Source organism: Musca domestica, unplaced genomic scaffold, assembly GCF_030504385.1.
Source record: "Musca domestica strain aabys unplaced genomic scaffold, Musca_domestica.polishedcontigs.V.1.1 31, whole genome shotgun sequence".
Taxonomy (NCBI): Eukaryota; Metazoa; Arthropoda; class Insecta; order Diptera; family Muscidae; genus Musca; species Musca domestica.
The window spans coordinates 10607042-10628828 of record NW_026712309.1 but is presented as its reverse complement, the minus strand read 5'-3'; the positions used below and the strand labels follow the sequence as shown (position 1 = coordinate 10628828).

Below are 21787 nucleotides of genomic sequence, written 5' to 3'. Positions count from 1 at the left end.
TCAAGCGGGTCTGAATAGCATTCATACAGATGTAGCCGCATAGGTAGTTAATAATTACAGTATGAGTGCCATCCTCGGAGTTCACCCCCATCCATTGCAGCTGAAGAACGTCGGCTGCCTATGCAAACCAGGGTAGTTTTGGCCCAACTACTTTCAGGATGGTGGCGCCGTCTCAATTCGTATTGGGCACGAATTGACGAAGATGTGCGGAACGCCTGCCCAGCGTGCGATACAGGCCCGCACAATACGCTGCACCTGTTTAATTGTCCAGCCAAACCTACCCAACTCCTTCCAGAGGATCTCTGGCTACCGCCCATAAAGGTAGCAGAATTCCTAAACCTGGAAATTGAGGAAGAGCCGGATTAGTCAGAATATAAACAACGGAGCATGTTAAAACTGCTACAACAACGACATAGTGTCACCCGGTCTGATAAATGACGTGAATTGGCAATCCGTCATTTCTCTTGGCTCAGACCATCTCCCGATAATCGTTTCCATAAGCAGGTCGGTCGATTTCATAACCTCTGAACGCTGCATTTTCCTTAATCATGGGAAAGCTCACTGTCCAGAGTTCAGAGAATTCACCAACCGCCGCTTCAGAGAACAGCCCAACCCTTCTGATGTTCGGGTAGCTGAAAGGATTTTCCGAAACATAATCAAAGCTGCAGCCGCTCGCTATATACCTGCTGGTCGAATACCCGAGATAACACCAAACTTTCCAGCGAACAACATCCAATATACAATTCAAAGTTATTATTCGATTTTCATCATTTAATAGTGCAACATTCCCACTACAGAATTCTCGACGTAGCAGTAGCAATCCATTTTCATGTGTTATCTTGTGTCTAAAATGTTGCAATTAAAAATTACAATAAAAATGCATGGATAAAAACTGAGTTAACAAGTTTGAAACATTCTAAAAAAATCTTGAATATAAAATATCAAGTTTAATATATCTAAATATATCATAGAGTTTTACAATCTTTACTTCGACAAGACTAAAAATATTTTAAATCCAATTCTAAATCCATTTATGACATCATTACTCAAATTTAACAATAAAAAATTTGTCACAGGCGTTGATATTGTTTAATGCTTTGCATACTTTTTTACAACCTATTGGAGTATAGCCTGCCAAATAAAAGACTCATATCCTTATAATGTCAAAATGTATCCAATAGTTTCTGTAGTTTAAAATCGATTAAATATCCGGGCCCGGATGGCATACCAAATAAAATTCTAAAGTAATTCTCAAAAACATAAGCCTTTCCCCTTTCAACTATATTTTTAACTATTCACAAATGGTAAATTTCCTACTTTCTGGAAATAATCTAATGTTGTACTTTTATACTGGTGTGGAATTATAGTGGAATTGCAAAATCAAAAATTAAATACTGTGGTAATTTCACGCAAAATTCGATCCTTATTAAGTCTATATAAGCATGGCTTTTGTAATGGTTTATTCATATTATTTATTGCGTATAATATTTATATAAGTACCACATTTTTTATTTTTATTACTGCAAAAAAAAAAAAACTTTTTAAAATTGTTTGATTTTGTTAAGACGATAAAAATTATGCTGATACTAAAAAATTAATATGCTAATACTGGGATGTTTGGCATTTTCCTTTGAAATTTTCTATCAGCTTAATGACTTCGAGCTGTACTAAATCAACCTCAGAGGTATCATGAAGTCGTAGTGTAGAGTAGTGTCATGGAAAATTATATATCATTTTAAGTGTTTTATTTTGGTATATTTGTAGCCTTTTTACATGACATTTTGCTGATGAAAACCGTAAAACATTATAGGTTGGAAAATTCCTTTGAACATTAGTTTCTTATTCTCAATACTTAGTTCTTCCATTTTAAAAAAAATTAGCTCTGATAGTGCTTTTTCTAGGCTTTCAATCATATTGCAGGATAAAATTCCCGAACATAGTATTGAAGTGTCGTCCGTAAAAATTGAAGCGATTCATTCTGACACAATTGTCTGACGTGTAGATGTTATACAAGATAGGCGAGAGACAGGATCCTTGAGGACAACCAGTAATGATCGATTTTCTGACAGAGGTAAATGGCGCTATCGAGCATAAAATGATCTATCAGATAAGAAGCTTTGTATCATTTTTTTTTGATTTCCAAGGGTAAACTTGTATAATTTAAATATAAGACTATTGTGCCTATTGGCTATTGTTCGGTGAACACAAAAATTTTTTCTTTTAATATTTTCTTCAAAAGTAAGGTTTAAAAAGGTAATTTGAGGTTGAGTGTCCAGATTTGTTGGCTTTTTGTATGCACATTTCCATATATTAGGGAAATAGGAAAATTTTAAACAGGAGTTTAAGATGTGAGTTAGCATTTTAACTCCATGGATATGCAGACTCTTTAAGCATAGATTGTTTATTTCATCCATTCCTGGAAATTTGCCATTTTTCAATTGCTTTAGTAGTTCACGTACTTTTTCAGAGTTTATTAAATTTGTAATTGTTTATCAACTAATATAATATAACAATAAAGTTTGGGAATCATGTCCTAGTAAAAAATCATGGATAAGTATAGTTCTTACTAGAAAACTTGTTAGTGATTTGGCGTAATGTGTTTTGAGCATATTACCGTAATTGGAATTATTCTTGTTTCAATTGATCAAATTAGAATTGTCTCCTTTTTTAACCTTTCTAATTGTTGTCATTGTAAATTTTTGTAATTCCTTTTTCCTTCATTCTGTCTTTTTACAAAACTGAGTTATTTATTAATCTATAGCATTTTCAGATTAAATGAAACTGTTAACCATAACAAATTTCTATTACATCAATAGTTGATTCGTTTGCCCTTGAAATTGTTTACTGCAGTCATTGACGGCTATTGGTTCCAATCACCTTTACTCGTGTTGTGGCGAAACTCCGAGTATTCAAATAAAAATATCCCAATTATGGCTGCAACAAACACGCATGTCCGCGGCAACTTCTATATATTATTCGCCACAGCACGAGTAAAGGTGATTGGAACCAATGGCCGTTCCGCAACATTTCATGCTCTTCTAGACTCTGGATCACAAATCAATCTGGTTACAAATCCAGTGCTAAACAAGCTATCATTGGAATCTACAGATTCTTCTTTGCGAACTGAAGGAATAGGCCGGAAGGTTCTCAACTCAATTCGTCGTATAAATTTAGAGTTACATGCATGCTCAGGCAATTTTACTACCAGAATCGAAGCTTTTGTACTTCCAACCATTGTATCATCTCAGCCTACAAATTCATTCAGCACATCAGATTTGAATCTTCTTGTTATTATTAATCTAGCAGATCCATTTTTCAATCAAATGAACAAAATTGATATGCTGATCGGGGCAGAATTTTACCACCAACTGATGCGACCACAACAAATAAGAATCAACAAGAACTTGTCAATTCTACAAATACAGCTTCGGGCTGGATCGTAACGGGTAAATTACAGGAAAACAACGACAACAACTTGGTTACTTGTGCAGCATTTACCCACAACAAACAACAACAAACAACTCATTGAAAATTTCTGGAAACTCGAAGAAGCAAATACTTCAGAACGTGCACTATCGTTCACTGAGAAACGTTGTGAAGATCATTTCCTACAAAATGTACAAAGAAACAGGGAAGGTAGATTCATTGTTCGCTTACCATTTGCAGACAATCCATCAATCCTCGGAACTTCTAAAACAATGGCTTTCAATCGATTTTTGTCATCGTCTCATCATTGCGTGTTGAAACCGAAAAGTTCGACTACAAAGTTGCGAGTAGTATTTGATGCATCAGCTAAAACATCCAGCGGTTCATCGCTTAACGACATTCTTCATACCGGACCAACTGTACAAAGTGATCTATTTTTAGTGTTGTTAAGATTTCGGATGCATAAATTTGTCTTCACTGCAGATATCGAGAAAATGTACCGACAAATTCAAGTAAATTATGCCGTTCCAGCTCATCATTTGGAGATATAACAAACATCAAGATATCAAATATAATCGTCTCAAAACTGTCACTTACGGCACCTCCTCAGCTCCATATTTAGCTACCAAATGTCTACAACACCTATCGACTCAAAATATTGCGGAATATCCACTGGGTGCATCAATATGACGTGATGATTTTTATGTGGACGATTTCCTAAGCGGAGCCGACGCTATTAGTACTGCATTGGAATCACAAAAACAACTCAACTTAATCCTAAAAAAGGCTGCTTTTAAACTTCGGAAATGGTGTTCAAATAATTCCCAACTATTAAATGGGATTGCCCTTGAGGACAAAGAAGAGGACCTAGGCGAAAACTTACACTGCCCGATTAAAACATTTGGATTAATATGGCTGCCAAAGTCTGACCAATTATGTGGACGAGCTCAAGGACCATCGACCATGCAAAACGTGTAACAAAAAGAATAGTAAGTTCAGAAATTGCTAAGATATTTGATCCACTAGAAGTTTTTGGACCGGTGGTCGTACGAGCAAAAATGTTTTTGCAGAAACTGTGGTAATTAACAATCTCATGGGATGACGAATTACACTTGGATCTTCAAAACGTATGGAATAAATTCCGAACGAACATAGAAGCACTAAACGAAATTAAGATCGATCGATTTGTATTCAAAAACATAAGACCGGTAACAACGCAGCTTCACACGTTTTTTGATGCATCGGAGCGAGCTTATGGAACTGTATCAACAAGACTAATATGTTCTAAGTGGGTGATACCCTTTAAAAAACAGACGCCCACGTCTGGAACTATGTGCCGCAGGGGTGGAGCTGACAAATAGAGTAAAGCGAGATCTTTGCCTACAAAACACTTTTCTGGACAGATTCAAAGATTGTCCTCGCTTGGATTAATTCGCCTTCATTATCCTTTCACACCTATGTTGCAAACAGAATAGCCAAAATACAAGAACTAAGCGACTCAAACCAATGGCACCATTTCAGCTCTAAGCAAAATCCAGCTGACGCAATATCCCGAGGACTAGCACCAGAATCCCTATCACAACATTCAATTAATTTCTATGGTCCTATATTCTTATCAGGACAATCAAGTAAATGGATTAATTCATCTCCACAATTTGTTGGTATACCTTGCATCGAAGAACGAAAATTAACAAGGCATGTTTTGACAATAGCGACCTCGCAGTAAAGGTACGAAGACATCATAAATCGAATAAACCATCGAAACTCTTTCAAGACTCTTCAGCGCACGATCGGCTATATATTGAGATTCATAACAAATTCCAAAACTACGAAAATGTGTCGCCCATCCCAAAAGGAGCTCGATGCACATGAAATGGAAGGATCTCTGAATGTTACCATTAACTTCATGCAAGCGACGGAATTTGGGGAAGAACTGGAAAGATTATCACACAAAACACCTGTACACAAATTCAATCCGTTGGCCACATTAAATCCATTCTTGAATGAATACCAGGTAATACGTGTAGGTGGTCGTCTGGAGAACTCCACATTACCATTCAAAGCAAAACATCCAGCAATTTTACCACATAATCATGTTTTGTTCGGGTTGTTGATGCAAATGCTACATGAAGACAATCGTCACTGCGGTCCACAAGCATTATTGGCTGCGTTCAGGGCGCAGTTCTGGATTATCAACTGAAAATCAGTCGTACGCAGTCTGTGCACAAATGCATACGATGCACTAAGGCTAAGCCAGCGCTTTTTAAACAATTAATGGGCAATCTACCAGCTGATAGAGTGACGCCAGGACTTCCATTCATTACGACTGAAGTTGACTACTTTGGGCCGATTTGGATACATCACAAAATTAGAGGAAAAAGACCAGACAAGGCGTACATTGCAACTAGGGCTTTCATATGAAAGTTGTGTCCAATCTGTCCACAGAAGTCTTTTTATGAGCATTGCGACGATTCATCAGCAGACGAAACCATTCTCAGACATTATATTGCGACGATGCTACTAACTTCGTGGGGGCAAACGACAAATTAGCTGAACTAAAAGAATCGATATATTCCCAATCCGCCCAAGAAAAAATTACACGAGCATGCAGCAATCAATCAATTACATTTAAATTCATTCCACCAAGAGCCCCTCATTTCGGTGGCCTATGGGAAGCGGCAGTTAAATCAGCCAAACATATGCTGCTGAGAAGTGTGTCCGCTTCATCACTAACATACGAGGAATTGGAAACCGTAGTGGTTGAAATAGAAGCCATCCTAAACTCACGACCTTTAATTCCTCTCTCGTCTGATTTCGAAGATTTTCAAGATCTTACACCAGGCCATTTTCTAGTAGGTGAGCCATTAACATCTGCCGTGGATGTATATGCCCAATCCCCAAATTTACAATTAGATGCAAGGTGGAAAATAACATCAGAAATTAAACACAAATTTTGGAAGGAATGGACGCAAAGATATTTACATGAACTACAACAAGGGGGGAAATGGAAGTCTCCTTCACCAAACGTCATGGAAGGCATGCTTGTTATTCTCAAAGAAAATAATACTACTGTATTACATTGGCCACTGGGAAGAATCAGCCGAATTTACCAGGGAGATGATGGACTTATTAGGGGCTGTGACGTCAAAACAGCAAAGGGGATTTTCAAGAGGCCAATTCATAGATTAGCACCTCTGTTCAATGATCTTCACGTAAGCCAAACTGAATATGACAACAAAATTGGTAACTGCTAACTGAAAATTCACTATATATTACGATCTCAGACCGATTTGGGAAAGAAACAAGATTCCGGAAACCGGTATTGCAACATTTTCAAGATTCTGCTAGCAACCAATAGCTACTGAATCATGTGAAGTACTCTACGCCCAACTTCAGCACACCTGGGATAAACTTATTCAAGAATCAGACCTTTTATCTTCAAGAAGAGCTGCACTGGATATTGTGGGGAATATGGCTCATGCTCTATTTGGAGTACCGGACTCGGAGTACGGAGAACAAATGGCTGAAAAGATAGCTAATATAAATCAAAACGAGGATTATTTGCATTTGCTGCTCGAAAACCAAACTTCGGTAATAAATTCAACAATTAGTGTTCTTAAGCAAGACAAGAATGATATGAAGTTGCATTTCTCAGAGCTTAAAAAAAGCATATATAATGATTCAAATACAGTTCAAGATGAGAACTTAAATATACGACACGCACAAAAACTAATGTCCCTGGCGATTCAATTAAATACACTTGCGGCAGACTTACAAAGAATTGAAACAGAGCTGATCGCTGCCCTCACGCAATCGCATGGTCAGTTTGCTGGAATTGAGGTAAAAGTTGCTGATGCCCTCAATTTAGATTTTAATGGATTAAAGTGGTGTTGTATTAAATGCCGTAATATTAGCGTAGAGTTTTATAACTTTTCGAAAGAAATATCTGCGGAAATTCGAGAAATTAATAGGGATATTTGGAAGTCGCATCTGGTCCGAAGTGTAAAAAGATGGCTAAGAAGTGTTCAACTAATGTTGACGCTTCAGAGTGTATATTAGTTCCTCAGCCGGCTTCTACGAACTTAGAAAACGGTAGAGCGAACTCATGTGCAAGCGCTGTGACCACTGTGATCTACGACACCGGATTGACCCGAAACAACAACACTCCAGTTTCGGCCAGCGGCTGCCAACCCAGTGTATACATGTTCGTGTTTGTTTATTTTTCTGTATTGGGAGCAGCACATCCCGGAATGCTTGCTCAGGATTCTTTTGGTCCTTGCCGGGCTTGAGGAAAACCCCGGACCATGGTCCAATGGATGCAGAGGATGGGTGCATTTTAGGAATTGTTCCGGTTTAACCCGGTTGCGAGACTATAGCGATAGGGACTATGTTGCTTCGTGCTGTACCAACGTAGTCCCCAGTGATTCTACGACCTCGTCGTCAACTTCCGAGTCGTCGTCGGAGTATGGAACTCCCCCGCAGTCTCCAGAACAGCAACCAACACCGCAGCACCTAACGCCACATGTTGCTGTTCCAATTCCAGACAATGCATCATTCTTGCAGTTCAATTGCAACGGACTCCAAGGTAAAATTGATGAGATAGTGGATTTTATGAATCGGAGGAATATTAAGATCGCAGCGGTGCTTACAACGTTGCAATGGTTACAACGTATTGAGGAAAGATCGCACCAGAAGTGGAGGTGGGGGATTAGCGTTCCTGTTACACCATTCTGTTCAATACAGACCTATCTCGCTTGAGTTAGTCTCTAGTGACCCATACATGGAGTATATGGGGGTAGCAGTCAAGTGTGGTACTGCCGAGGTAGAGGTGCTTAATGTGTATATCCCGCCGGTTAATAGCTGTGAACCGCGTTACTTGCCTAATATAAGCCCACTTTTGGAAGGCAATAACCGCCTGGTACTAGGGGACTTCAATGTCCACCATGAGTTGTGGCATTCCGTCCTAGGTATTGACCAGAGGGGATCAGCGTTGGCAGAGCAGATTGACGGCTCCACATTTTGCACGGTAAACGAGAATGCCACGACCCGAATAAGAGGAGAGTGTCACAGTTCGCCTGATTTAACCATTGTGTCACCCGGTCTGATAAATGACGTGACTTGGCAACCCGTCATTTCTCTTGGCTCAGACCATCTCCCGATAATCGTCTCCATCAGCAGAACTCCCGATTTCATAACCTCTGAACGCCGCACTTTCCTTAACCATGGGAAAGCCCACTGGCCTGAGTTCAGAGACAGTGACAGTGGAAGTCAACCGGTTGGTACAGGAGCATAAGCGGAAAAAGTGGCTAGACCATCTGAAGTGTTGCAACATTGGAACCGGTTTGAGTAAACTGTGGGTAACGGTAAAGTCACTCTCGAACCCTGGAAAAAAGGATGATAGGGCAGCAGTCACATTTAACGACGTAACTGTGACTGATCCGAAGAGGTTCGCTGTCTGCTTTAACAGCCAATTTGTCGAGCACCCCGAGAGTGATAGGGCGAGGCGAAGAGTACAACGTCGTATAAGAGCTCTTCCCGCCGAGGATGTACCTCCACAGTTTATGATTGGTGATGTTGCGAATGTCACCCGAAACGCTAAGTCATCTAAAGCGTTGGGCCCGGACGGAATATCAATGGTAATGTTGAAGCAACTGGATACGCCGGGAGTTGAGTATCTAACCAAAGTTGTTAACTTGTCGTTAGCCAACCACATAGTTCCCGAAGCCTGGAAAATGGGCAGGGTGGTCCTGCTACTGAAGCCCGGCAAGGATGCCAGCAAAGGCGAATCATACAGGCCAATTTCGCTTTTGTCGCCAGTAGCAAAGACTCTCGAGGACTTACTCCTCCCCAACATCAGAGGAAGCTATTCAGTTGCTAACCATCAACACGGTTTCCGTCCACTACATAGCACTACAACGGCATTGCACGCCATATCCACACATATAAGTCGAGGACTCAACCAGAACAGGCCGTGCCACAGAACAGTAGCGGTGGCTCTCGACCTATCGAGGGCCTTTGATACGGTCAACCATGCCACGCTGTTCGAGGACGTTGAGAACACTACCCTCCGGCCAAGTTTGAAACGTTGGATACATGTGTGGACGCCAGTCGTACGTGGAATTCCGGAATAAGAAGTCCAAGCCTCGTAGAGTGAAACAGGGAGTTCCTCAAGGTGGGGTGATATCTCCGGAACTGTTTAACCTCCACCTTTCCGGAATTCCGCGCCCTCCAGACGGCATCGAGATTGTAACTTATGCGGATGACTGTACGATCATAGCGTCGGGTCCTGTAGTTGATGACATATGTGTCAGGGTGAACAACTATCTCGCGGAGCTTGCCGCCTTCTTCCATTCGAGGAATATGAAAATATCCGCCACTAAATCGACGGCCACACTATTTACCACATGGACTGCGGAGATGAGAACACAGCTGAATGTGCAGGTCGAGGGGCACATAATTCCGACCACCAACTACCCCAAAATCCTTGGGGTCACATTCGATAGCATGTTCAAGTCTTCCGCGCAAGCCACAGCTATTTGCGATAAAATGAAAAGTAGGAACAAGGTCCTCAAGGCGCTAGCCGGCAGCACTTGGGGTGCTGATAAGGAAACCTTGTTGACCTCTTATAAAGCGATAGGTCGGTCTGTGGTTAGCTACACGGCTCCAGTGTGGTGCATTTACACGAGAAGACGAGGGTTCTTCCCTTATGTCAGCATAATCATATGCTTTCGTTGCAGTACCTGCTTAGGTATTATCGTTGGAGTAACCCTAACCACCATATGGTGGATAGAACTCCCCCAACCAGGCGTGTCAGGAAGAACCTGCATGATCTTGAGAAAGAGGTCCAGCGGTCCCCATCCATTGCAGCTGAAGAACGTCGGCTGCCTAGGGAAATCAGGGTGGTTTTGGCCCAACTACGTTCAGGATGGTGCAGCCGTCTCAATTCGTATTGGGCACGAATTGATGAGGATGTGCGGAACGCCTGGCCAGCGTGCGATACAGGCCCGCACAACACGCTGCACCTGTTTAATTGTCCAGCCAAACCTACCCAACTCCGTCCAGAGGATCTATGGCTACAGCCCATAAAGGTAGCAGAATTCCTAAACCTGGACATTGAAGAAGAACCGGATTAGTCGGAAAAAACAACGGAACATGTTAAAACTGCTACAACAACAACAACCCCCACTCTTAGGAGTAAGAAAACTTTAAAAGATTCGTCAAATGAATGAATCAAATGAAATGAATGTAGCGAGTACTTCTGCTCCCTCTCATCGGAAAAAAGAATCTAAGTCAACGCATCTAAGGCGGCTTCTTTCAACTTAATGGCACAAACTCTGCAAGTTAAAGATAAACCATTACCTATGGCTCCGGCCATGAAAATGGTTTTTGTATCGAGATTCGCACCAGATACATCTGCTGGGGACATAAGTTCTTATATAAAGTCGAAAATCGAAGGAAATTACTTCCTGAGATGTTACAAACTACGTTCGTCATTCTCAGAAAGTAGACCCTCTTTTAAAGTTGTTATACTTCACAATATTTCCGGTAATTAGGGATGAATTTTGGCCTGCTAGGACATTTGTAGAAAAATCAGAAAATTTAACTCATATACCTTACTTGCCAGTTCCTGCTTCAAAAAACTAAATAATAATTATAAATTTGCTATCAGAAAATTTGGTTAAATCCATCTATATTGAATACCGAAATTTTATGTCCAAAATATCAAATATATCGCAAAGATCGTATAAATAAACAAGCTGGGTGAGTTCTCATTGCTGTTGATACAACATATCCCTGAACTAAATGACTTAAATGATATTAAATTTATCATCAAAATTCAGATGCTACTTATATAATAGCCATTTTTCAGCAATATCATCAACAGTTCATAAAATTGATATTATTGAATATATTTTGGTCCTTGGTGATTTCAATTTGCCATCTATAAAGTGGCTCTCAATGCAAGATTCAGAATCGATGACATTTAACGACGTAACTGTGACTGATCCGAAGAGGTTCGCTGTCTGCTTTAACAGCCAATTTGTCGAGCACCCCGAGAGTGATAGGGCGAGGCGAAGAGTACAACGTCGTATAAGAGCTCTTCCCGCCGAGGATGTACCTCCACAGTTTATGATTGGTGATGTTGCGAATGTCACCCGAAACGCTAAGTCATCTAAAGCGTTGGGCCCGGACGGAATATCAATGGTAATGTTGAAGCAACTGGATACGCCGGGAGTTGAGTATCTAACCAAAGTTGTTAACTTGTCGTTAGCCAACCACATAGTTCCCGAAGCCTGGAAAATGGGCAGGGTGGTCCTGCTACTGAAGCCCGGCAAGGATGCCAGCAAAGGCGAATCATACAGGCCAATTTCGCTTTTGTCGCCAGTAGCAAAGACTCTCGAGGACTTACTCCTCCCCAATATCAGAGGAAGCTATTCAGTTGCTAACCATCAACACGGTTTCCGTCCACTACATAGCACTACAACGGCATTGCACGCCATATCCACACATATAAGTCGAGGACTCAACCAGAACAGGCCGTGCCACAGAACAGTAGCGGTGGCTCTCGACCTATCGAGGGCCTTTGATACGGTCAACCATGCCACGCTGTTCGAGGACGTTGAGAACACTACCCTCCGGCCAAGTTTGAAACGTTGGATACATGTGTGGACGCCAGTCGTACGTGGAATTCCGGAATAAGAAGTCCAAGCCTCGTAGAGTGAAACAGGGAGTTCCTCAAGGTGGGGTGATATCTCCGGAACTGTTTAACCTCCACCTTTCCGGAATTCCGCGCCCTCCAGACGGCATCGAGATTGTAACTTATGCGGATGACTGTACGATCATAGCGTCGGGTCCTGTAGTTGATGACATATGTGTCAGGGTGAACAACTATCTCGCGGAGCTTGCCGCCTTCTTCCATTCGAGGAATATGAAAATATCCGCCACTAAATCGACGGCCACACTATTTACCACATGGACTGCGGAGATGAGAACACAGCTGAATGTGCAGGTCGAGGGGCACATAATTCCGACCACCAACTACCCCAAAATCCTTGGGGTCACATTCGATAGCATGTTCAAGTCTTCCGCGCAAGCCACAGCTATTTGCGATAAAATGAAAAGTAGGAACAAGGTCCTCAAGGCGCTAGCCGGCAGCACTTGGGGTGCTGATAAGGAAACCTTGTTGACCTCTTATAAAGCGATAGGTCGGTCTGTGGTTAGCTACACGGCTCCAGTGTGGTGGTTTGCTATACCTGCCAGAATGCCGCACACATGACTCCTGTGGACCATTTACACGAGAAGACGAGGGTTCTTCCCTTATGTCAGCATAATCATATGCTTTCGTTGCAGTACCTGCTTAGGTATTATCGTTGGAGTAACCCTAACCACCTTATGGTGGATAGAACTCCCCCAACCAGGCGTGTCAGGAAGAACCTGCATGATCTTGAGAAAGAGGTCCAGCGATATAATATACTGATGCAGTCGCAGAGGTAGTTAATAATTACAGTATGAATGTCATACTCGGAGTCCACCCCCATCCATTGCAGCTGAAGAACGTCGGCTGCCTAGGGAAATCAGGGTGGTTTTGGCCCAACTACGTTCAGGATGGTGCAGCCGTCTCAATTCGTATTGGGCACGAATTGATGAGGATGTGCGGAACGCCTGGCCAGCGTGCGATACAGGCCCGCACAACACGCTGCACCTGTTTAATTGTCCAGCCAAACCTACCCAACTCCGTCCAGAGGATCTATGGCTACAGCCCATAAAGGTAGCAGAATTCCTAAACCTGGACATTGAAGAAGAACCGGATTAGTCGGAAAAAACAACGGAACATGTTAAAACTGCTACAACAACAACAACCCCCACTCTTAGGAGTAAGAAAACTTTAAAAGATTCGTCAAATGAATGAATCAAATGAAATGAATGTAGCGAGTACTTCTGCTCCCTCTCATCGGAAAAAAGAATCTAAGTCAACGCATCTAAGGCGGCTTCTTTCAACTTAATGGCACAAACTCTGCAAGTTAAAGATAAACCATTACCTATGGCTCCGGCCATGAAAATGGTTTTTGTATCGAGATTCGCACCAGATACATCTGCTGGGGACATAAGTTCTTATATAAAGTCGAAAATCGAAGGAAATTACTTCCTGAGATGTTACAAACTACGTTCGTCATTCTCAGAAAGTAGACCCTCTTTTAAAGTTGTTATACTTCACAATATTTCCGGTAATTAGGGATGAATTTTGGCCTGCTAGGACATTTGTAGAAAAATCAGAAAATTTAACTCATATACCTTACTTGCCAGTTCCTGCTTCAAAAAACTAAATAATAATTATAAATTTGCTATCAGAAAATTTGGTTAAATCCATCTATATTGAATACCGAAATTTTATGTCCAAAATATCAAATATATCGCAAAGATCGTATAAATAAACAAGCTGGGTAAGTTCTCATTGCTGTTGATACAACATATCCCTGAACTAAATGACTTAAATGATATTAAATTTATCATCAAAATTCAGATGCTACTTATATAATAGCCATTTTTCAGCAATATCATCAACAGTTCATAAAATTGATATTATTGATTATATTTTGGCCCTTGGTGATTTCAATTTGCCATCTATAAAGTGGCTCTCAATGCAAGATTCAGAATCGATGACTCCTTTAACCCCATCCAGGAATTTTAACCATTTTTCATTTGATGTTGTGAATCGCTTTTGCGATCTAGATCCTTAATCAAATAAACAGCGTAGAAATTCTTGATTTAGCATTTGATAATATCACACAGTATTTTGAAATTTAAAGAATCCCTTCTATCTCAAAACCCGATGATAAGTATCATCCTACAATGTCACTGAATAGTATAAGAAGTCCGAAAAGCTCAACGCAACCAGCAAAAATTTTTTATTATAAACGAACTTATTTTCATAGACAATTCTCATCTGACAGTCGATTAGCGAACACCGTCTCTTTCACCTTCCTTTAATTTGTTGGTTTCTATTTTTTCCAAACATCGTTTTTGAAGTTTAATTCAATTGATCGGATTAAAATAAGTCAAAATGAATGGTGTGTAGTAATCAGAAATATCAGAACTCCGTATCGGTGACTTACTGATAAAGGCGAATAATATCAAAGCATTCAGAAAATTTTTGTCTGCAAAATACATAGATGTAGTGCCAGTGAAAATAGTACCACATCCTACACTTAATTACTCGCAAGGCTTAATAAATCTTTACCCGAAGACTTGGCAGAATATCAAGTAATTGGTGTAAGAAAATTTATGAAAATGGATGGAAACCAATTGGTACCAACTGGAGGAGCTGTGGTCACATTGGAAATTATACACCCGCCGAGTACCATTGACATTGTCCGGAATTACATACCAAACCCACTGAAATGTAAAAACTGCCAGAAACTAGGCCACACAAAGAACCACTGCAGATCTGTTGAATTGTGCATAGAATGTGCTTTCCCACCATCACATACTACTTGCAGCCCAAAAATCTGTGTAAACTTGAATGTCGACTCACACTTTTCAAACGACAAAAATTGCGCTTTGTTCCTGATACACAAATCTGTAAATAAAATGAAAATTAAACAGAGATGCACGAACCGCGATGCGTGGAAAATATTCAATAGTGATCTGGACAACTACCTAATTAAACCCCCAGCTCATAAGCAGCCCTATTCTCAAGTAATACGCAGCGACAAAAATACCGAAAATAACTCTCATCATAATACAAATGCTCCATCATCTTCAAAAACAAACTCCAATCAACAGTCATTACCGCCCAATTCAAACAAATCAGTTACATCTTTCTGTTCCCCAACCACACAAACAAAATCATTAAACGCAAATTCAGTACACTCTTACAATACAACCCAAGAAAATAATAAACCAACAAACGAAAACTCAGAAAAAGAATCATTATTAAACACATTTTACACACAGTTAACTTCTATAAAAGAAAACGAAATTCATCAAATTTGGAAAAGATCTCAAAAAAATGCGAATACATCGACTTTATCAAGTAACGCAGCCAAGATCACGCCTAGGAGACCTGACATTGTAGACATGGACGACGATTCAATGTCTCCAGACATACTTTAACACTGCAATATCTTATTATTATCATTTCTATTTTTTCTATGAATCTGAATTCGAACATCACAATTCTGCAATGGAACATGCAAGGTTTTATTTGCCATTAATTAGCTTTAGAAATAATTATTGCATTGCACAAACCAAGCGTTTTAGTTTTACAAGATACCCACATCACTGACCAAAATAGGCATCTACTATTTCTTCCAAGTTACAAAGTTTATCATCACAACAAAAACTATAACTATTCCAAGTGTGGAATAACTATTTTTGTTAAAAATAATATTAATGTTACCAACGGCAGCATTTCATCTGGAAATCTATTATTTCAGTCAATAACATTGGACTATGAGTATCCTCTTCACATAATAAATGTCTATAAAGAATATGACAAAGCTATAACGCCAGATATAGTTAATTCTATTAACATACCACCTATGTGTCACACCCTTTTACTCGTTGATTTGAACGCCCAGAACTCCGTATGGGGCTCATCTGACTCCTCTAATGGAGGTCTCATATGATACTCATGATTTTTCCATCCTCAACGACGGTTCCCCTACTCTTTTAAGAACTCGCAGTACCCTTACAGCTATAGATGTAACAATGTGTACCTCTGACTTTGCTCCTACACTGTCCTGGAAAACATTAGCCCTGCCGGAAGTAGGAGATCATTTTCCCATCCTCATAACGAAATTACTACGATTTAATTCAGATTTCACCGAGTCTACTAATATAAATAGAGAGGCATCACAAATAAAACGACTTCTCCGAAAATCAGCCAATGAATCAATCCCAATTAGTCGCCGAACAAAAATAAAATAAGGGGAATATGGTTTAATAATGAAAACCTTAAGAAGTCCAAAATTTGAAAGATTTTCTAGCATTCACGTTAATAATGAAATTCTCATCCACCCCAAAGATATTGCCAATGCGTTCGCCTCTTTTGGGAGCTCCATAAGCTCTGATGAATCGTTTGACCCTTCCATTTGCTTATCAAAACATTATTTTTCTATTATTAATCCCAATGTTCTAAACACAAACAACATGCTTCTTACAGAAAAAGTCGAGCTTCAAAACTCTGAAGGGTTCCACTCCTTCTTTGGATAAACTTACGTATTCAATAATACTAAATGCACCAACTTTAATAAAGAAACGAATATGTAACTTATATTATAGGATAATACACCATGGCGTCTTCCCACATGACTGGAAAATCGCAATTCTTTGCCTTATTCAAAACAAGGAAAAAATCCAAATTCTTTACTAGGCTATGGGCCAATCTCTTTACTTCCCGTTCTTTCAAAGATTTTTGAAAAACTTTTGACAAGGCGATTACTACATTACCGCCTAATTCGTTTTTCCACAATCCAAGATGCCTTCCTTCCACATCACGGTGTACATACACTGTGTCACAGCCTGGAGTGTACATTACGTGAAAATATAAGCAGCAGAAAACACAGCGTGGTTATCTCAGCGGATTTAGGAAAGGCATTTGATCCTGTTGTATTCACCAGTATACTCACCGAACTCCATAATTGGGGAATACAGTACAATACAAGTCATTGCATTAATACGATCTTTTTCTATCATTTCGACGTATGATAGTAAGAGTCTATGGCTATTTTTCTAATTCTTTGCCGTTATAATATAATGGTGTAGCCCAGAGTTCGCCTATCTCAGTTATACTTTTCAATATATACATAAATTCTTCATGCAGAACTCTTGAAAACGTTTCAGGGATCGATTTTGTAGTACGCTGATAGCATATTTGCAATTTTATCAGATTTTCCACAAGTCGTGGAAGTAAATTTAAATAGCTTTAACCGTTCAGTACAATGTTGGGCCAGAGATGTAGGAGCCGTGATCCCCTCTAATAAAGTAGAGCTTCTTCACGTATGTCGAAGGAGAAAATGTCAACTTAATTCAATGTGTCTCGATCAAAACACTATCAATATTCATCATCGTATGAGAATTTTGGGATTGTCTTTCAGTAGAAATTTATTATGGATTCACATCCAAAGCAAATATTTCGAAACTGAATGCTGTCACAAACAAATTTTATTAGAACTGCCGAGGGCTTCTTCATTCTACACCTCAAGAAGCACTTTATATAGAGGGAAATTACAATGGAGATATGCTAACGCTAACAATACTTCATGTATAAACTCTATTGGTCAAATCTAGACGCTTTTTTCTACACTGATATGGAATCTACACTGATATGGTGATGGTCCCAAACCACTGTGAGATTGTAGTTTTATGGATACCATCACATTCAGGTATTAAGGAAAATGATTTCGCTGATAAGATGGCAAAAGAAGCATTGGTTATGACTTCTATAGCAGAAATTCCCTGTTCTCATTTCACCTTACTGCATCTTAATAAAACAAAACAACGCGGCAGGAAATCAATTGTGACAATCTTCGTCTACTTTTCTTAGACGAGTTAATCCACCAATTCCAATGATTATCTGCAATCCTGATTTATCTAGATTCATTGTATTTTCCTAGCCCAACTCAGTGTTGGTAAATGCTTATTTAACACGATGTTCTTTCTGTGGCGAGCTCATTACAATTGAACACATTCTAGTAGAATGTCAATACTCTGCAATCAATTTAGGCATCGAAAAAAATACTCGATTGTTTCAGTAAAGAGTTTTTACCCCGAATCCGTTTGGCACTAAATATTTATAATGTTCGTGAATATAATTCAAATTTATTTTATAAAATATTTTGTAAATAAATAAATAATTTTCATAGATTAAATTCACTAATTTCTTCTATAGGTTGGACATGTTAGTGAACTTGAATCCGTAGTAAAAATTTTATAACATTTTTTAACAAATTTTTCGAGGAATGTATTCCTAAAATTGAAAAAATAAGTTCAAAACAACTTCCTTGGATTACGCCTAATTTTTAACTATTAAAAACTATAAGAACAAACTCTTTCGAACATATAAGAAATCTGGTCTGGTTATTAAACGGTGGGCCAAAGAAGTTTCTGATCCAGATGTAACTAAACAAATATATTTGTCTCTTGTTAGACCAATATGGTAGAATATGGTTCCTCTGTGTGGGACCCTCATTATACTCTCTATTCCGATAAAACCGAGTACGTATAGAAGAAATTCCTACTTTTTGCTTTAAAAGGTTTAAATTGGGACAATAATTTCGTTTTACCCTCTTATACTAGTAGGTTAAAATCAATTCGATTAGCTTAATAAAAAGAGGAGATGCATTATGTACAATGACGTTAAGCATTTTTAACAGTACTGCATTGTTTGAATAAATTTCCCCTTTAGAACTAGTAGATATTATCAATTTTTATATATTGTCTTACATCGCTCAAACTATGCGATGGGTGACCCTGTCAATAAAATGAGTTTTGATTTCAATTATTTATAGATTTTGGTATGGATATAGATACAATAAAATCTAATATAAAATTCTTTTTAAATGATCAATAGATTTCATTTAGATAATTCTATTTTTAACCGGCTGATGAAGTTATTTTCTGTAGCTGGAATTACTAACGCTTGCTGATAATTCATCATGGTGTAGATCATGATGCGTACGCGATTCCAACGTATGAGGATGGTACGTAGTAATGTAAGATTTAAAAACGCTTACATACTAGAAAATGACATATTATAATTTACCTGGAACAGGAACGTCCAAATCAATATCAAAATCATGTAACGTGTACAGATTGTAATTCTTTTTGTCGGTTGAAGAACCGATACTTTCCATTGCAGTAGTTGATTGCTTTGACAGATCAATCGATGGCTTGTCCTTCACAACGTCAACTATTTCTTTTTCAGACGTCTGCTTAAAGCCCATTCTTGGTTGTGTTATTCGTCTGGTAAAGGGATCAGAAATTCGCAAGCCTTTATTTGCCCGAGCTTCTTCCAAAATAGCCTTTTCAGCATCTTCCACGTTACGTTTTCTATTGCGGTCGTTAATGTAGGAAATGAGACTGATACTGCTAGATCTTCGTTTATCCAGTTCGGAAGCACGACTTTCTAGTTCTTCTATCTGTTGACTTAATTCTTGCGAAAGCTCATAATCGCCTCGTAGAAGTGCCGCATCGCGCTCTTTCATTAAGCAAGTTTTTTTCATTGCATAGTTGGTTGGCCTATTTCTAAATCTATTTTTTTCTTCGATTATTTTATCAACGTCTTCGTCTTTGAATTCATAATTTAATGCTACCTTTATATCGCTTAATTTTTGTTCGATCATACTCAGTGGAGGCATCTGTACGTTCTGCAAAGAGCATATGTCGCGCCATTTTGTGAATTCACTTTCACTAAACTCCTGATTAGAAATAAATTCTAATCGAAACACTCTTTCCTGAGTTCCATGTTTTAAACGAAGGCCTTTATTAGTTCGCGTTTTTCCCAAGTTATAGATTTTAGCAGTCTCTACAACACCAACAATTTCAGCAACTCTGTAAACCGCTTTTTGGCCATTGTTTCCAATACTAATACGAACGAAGCAATTAATTACGGTTCGTTCAAATATTGGCAAATTTATGAATCGCTCCATTTTAAATCTGGACAATCTAATTTTGTTAAGTTCTTCCCTTGTTGTTACATATTTCACCTGTTTATCATCATGCTCATCCTCTTCACTCTCACTCGAGTCTTTGCTACTATTTGTTCGGGAACGTTTGTCAGATGGTTTGTCTTCCTCTTCCCAATCACTACTCCCAGAATCATCCGAATAAATTTCTGATGCTTTTAGCTTTACTGAGGATTTTCCTCCGGTCACGCTTTCTAGTTCATCCTTTTCATCTTCTTTTTCCTTTTGTGCTTGTCGTTTCGCTTCTTCTTCCTCTGGAAAAACAAAATTAAATGAAATGGTTAAAATAAGCTAAAAAAATCCAAGCCAAAATTAGAACCCAATAAAGAGTTTGACAGTTAAAAACTAAACCAAAATTAGAAATTATAAACTGGAATTCGAAATCAGTATTTGAAATATCAGCAGAGGTAAAAAATTTCAGTAGAGATAATAAAATGTTAGCTCGGTAATTAAAGCAACATCCGAATATCCGGAAAAAGTGGCTAAAACATCTGAAGCATTGCAACATCAATACCGGATCGAGTAAATTGTGTGCAACGGTTAAGTCGACTTAATCAATGGCGTAGAAGTGACAGATCCGAAAAGGTGCACGTGTTATTTCAACCAGGGAGCACCCCGAATGTGACAGGGCAGCTGAAAAGCGAGAGCTGTCCCGACAAACCCGAGTAGTTTTGGCACAGTTAAGATCCGGATGGTGCAGCTGCCTCAATTCGTATTGGGCCCGGATTGACAGCGATGTGCAGAACATCTCTCCGGCTTAACACGCTGCACATAATACGCTGCCCAACCAAACCTACTCAACTAACTCCAGTAATCTCACACTCAAGGCAATCCATAGTTCCCTCGCAAAACTTATTATGCCACCACTCTTAGAGGATTGGATTGATGTTATGCTCAGCAGCAGAATCATCAACTCAAGCATCCGGAAGTTTTGTTAGGAAAATGATCGCAAGGAGGCGTTTTGTCATCACTACATTGGCTTTTGGTGATAAATGACATTCTAATCGAACTGGAACACGGCGGAACAAAGGTTGAGGCTTACTTGCTGATTGCTGGGAAATTCAGTTCTTATGCAGGGAGATCTAGTTAAACTCTTCAGATGGGCACGCTGCAATGGACTTGGCGTGAACCTATCTAAATACCAAATTTGAAACAATTCCGGTAAATAATGTCGCTAAAATCATCAAAATTCCGAATATCGGGAGGTACTGTTATATGGGGGCTATAGAAAGACGTGGGTGGACCCACATGGTCCATTTTCTGTTTTAGGCTGTAGAATCCATTACAAACTTCAAATAGCAATTTTCAAACAATTCCAGTAAATAATGTCGCTAAAATCATCAAAATACCGCATATCGGGAGGTACCGTTATATGGGGGCTATACGAAGATGTGGACCTACATGGCCCATTTTCAATACGAAAAGTCCTGCAGACATAATACCCGTTTGAGTAAATTTTTATCAACTTGGCAAACTTTTTATCGGAATGGCAAACTTAATATACCCTCCATACTATGGTGGAGGCTATAAAAATAAAAACTTTTAATGTACCAGTCATCATTTCGCAGAGCAAACGATTCGTTCGCAAACGATACAGGCCCGCAACTCGCAGCCGAAGTACATTAAGGCAATCGTATTGTTTGTGTACCTCTGGCATTGAAATGCTTGTGGTT

At 39.2% G+C, this 21787-nt stretch overlaps 1 protein-coding gene across 1 annotated transcript in view; it reads right to left on the bottom strand.

Moving 5' to 3' along the window:
- The window catches only part of LOC101894122 (RNA polymerase-associated protein Rtf1), a 114865-nt gene that overhangs the window by 50967 nt on the left and 42111 nt on the right, over positions 1–21787 (bottom strand). The window contains exon 3 of the mRNA XM_059124971.1: positions 19193–20368. Coding sequence (XP_058980954.1) covers positions 19193–20368 — 1176 coding nt within the window. The remainder of the gene's footprint in view (positions 1–19192; positions 20369–21787) is intronic.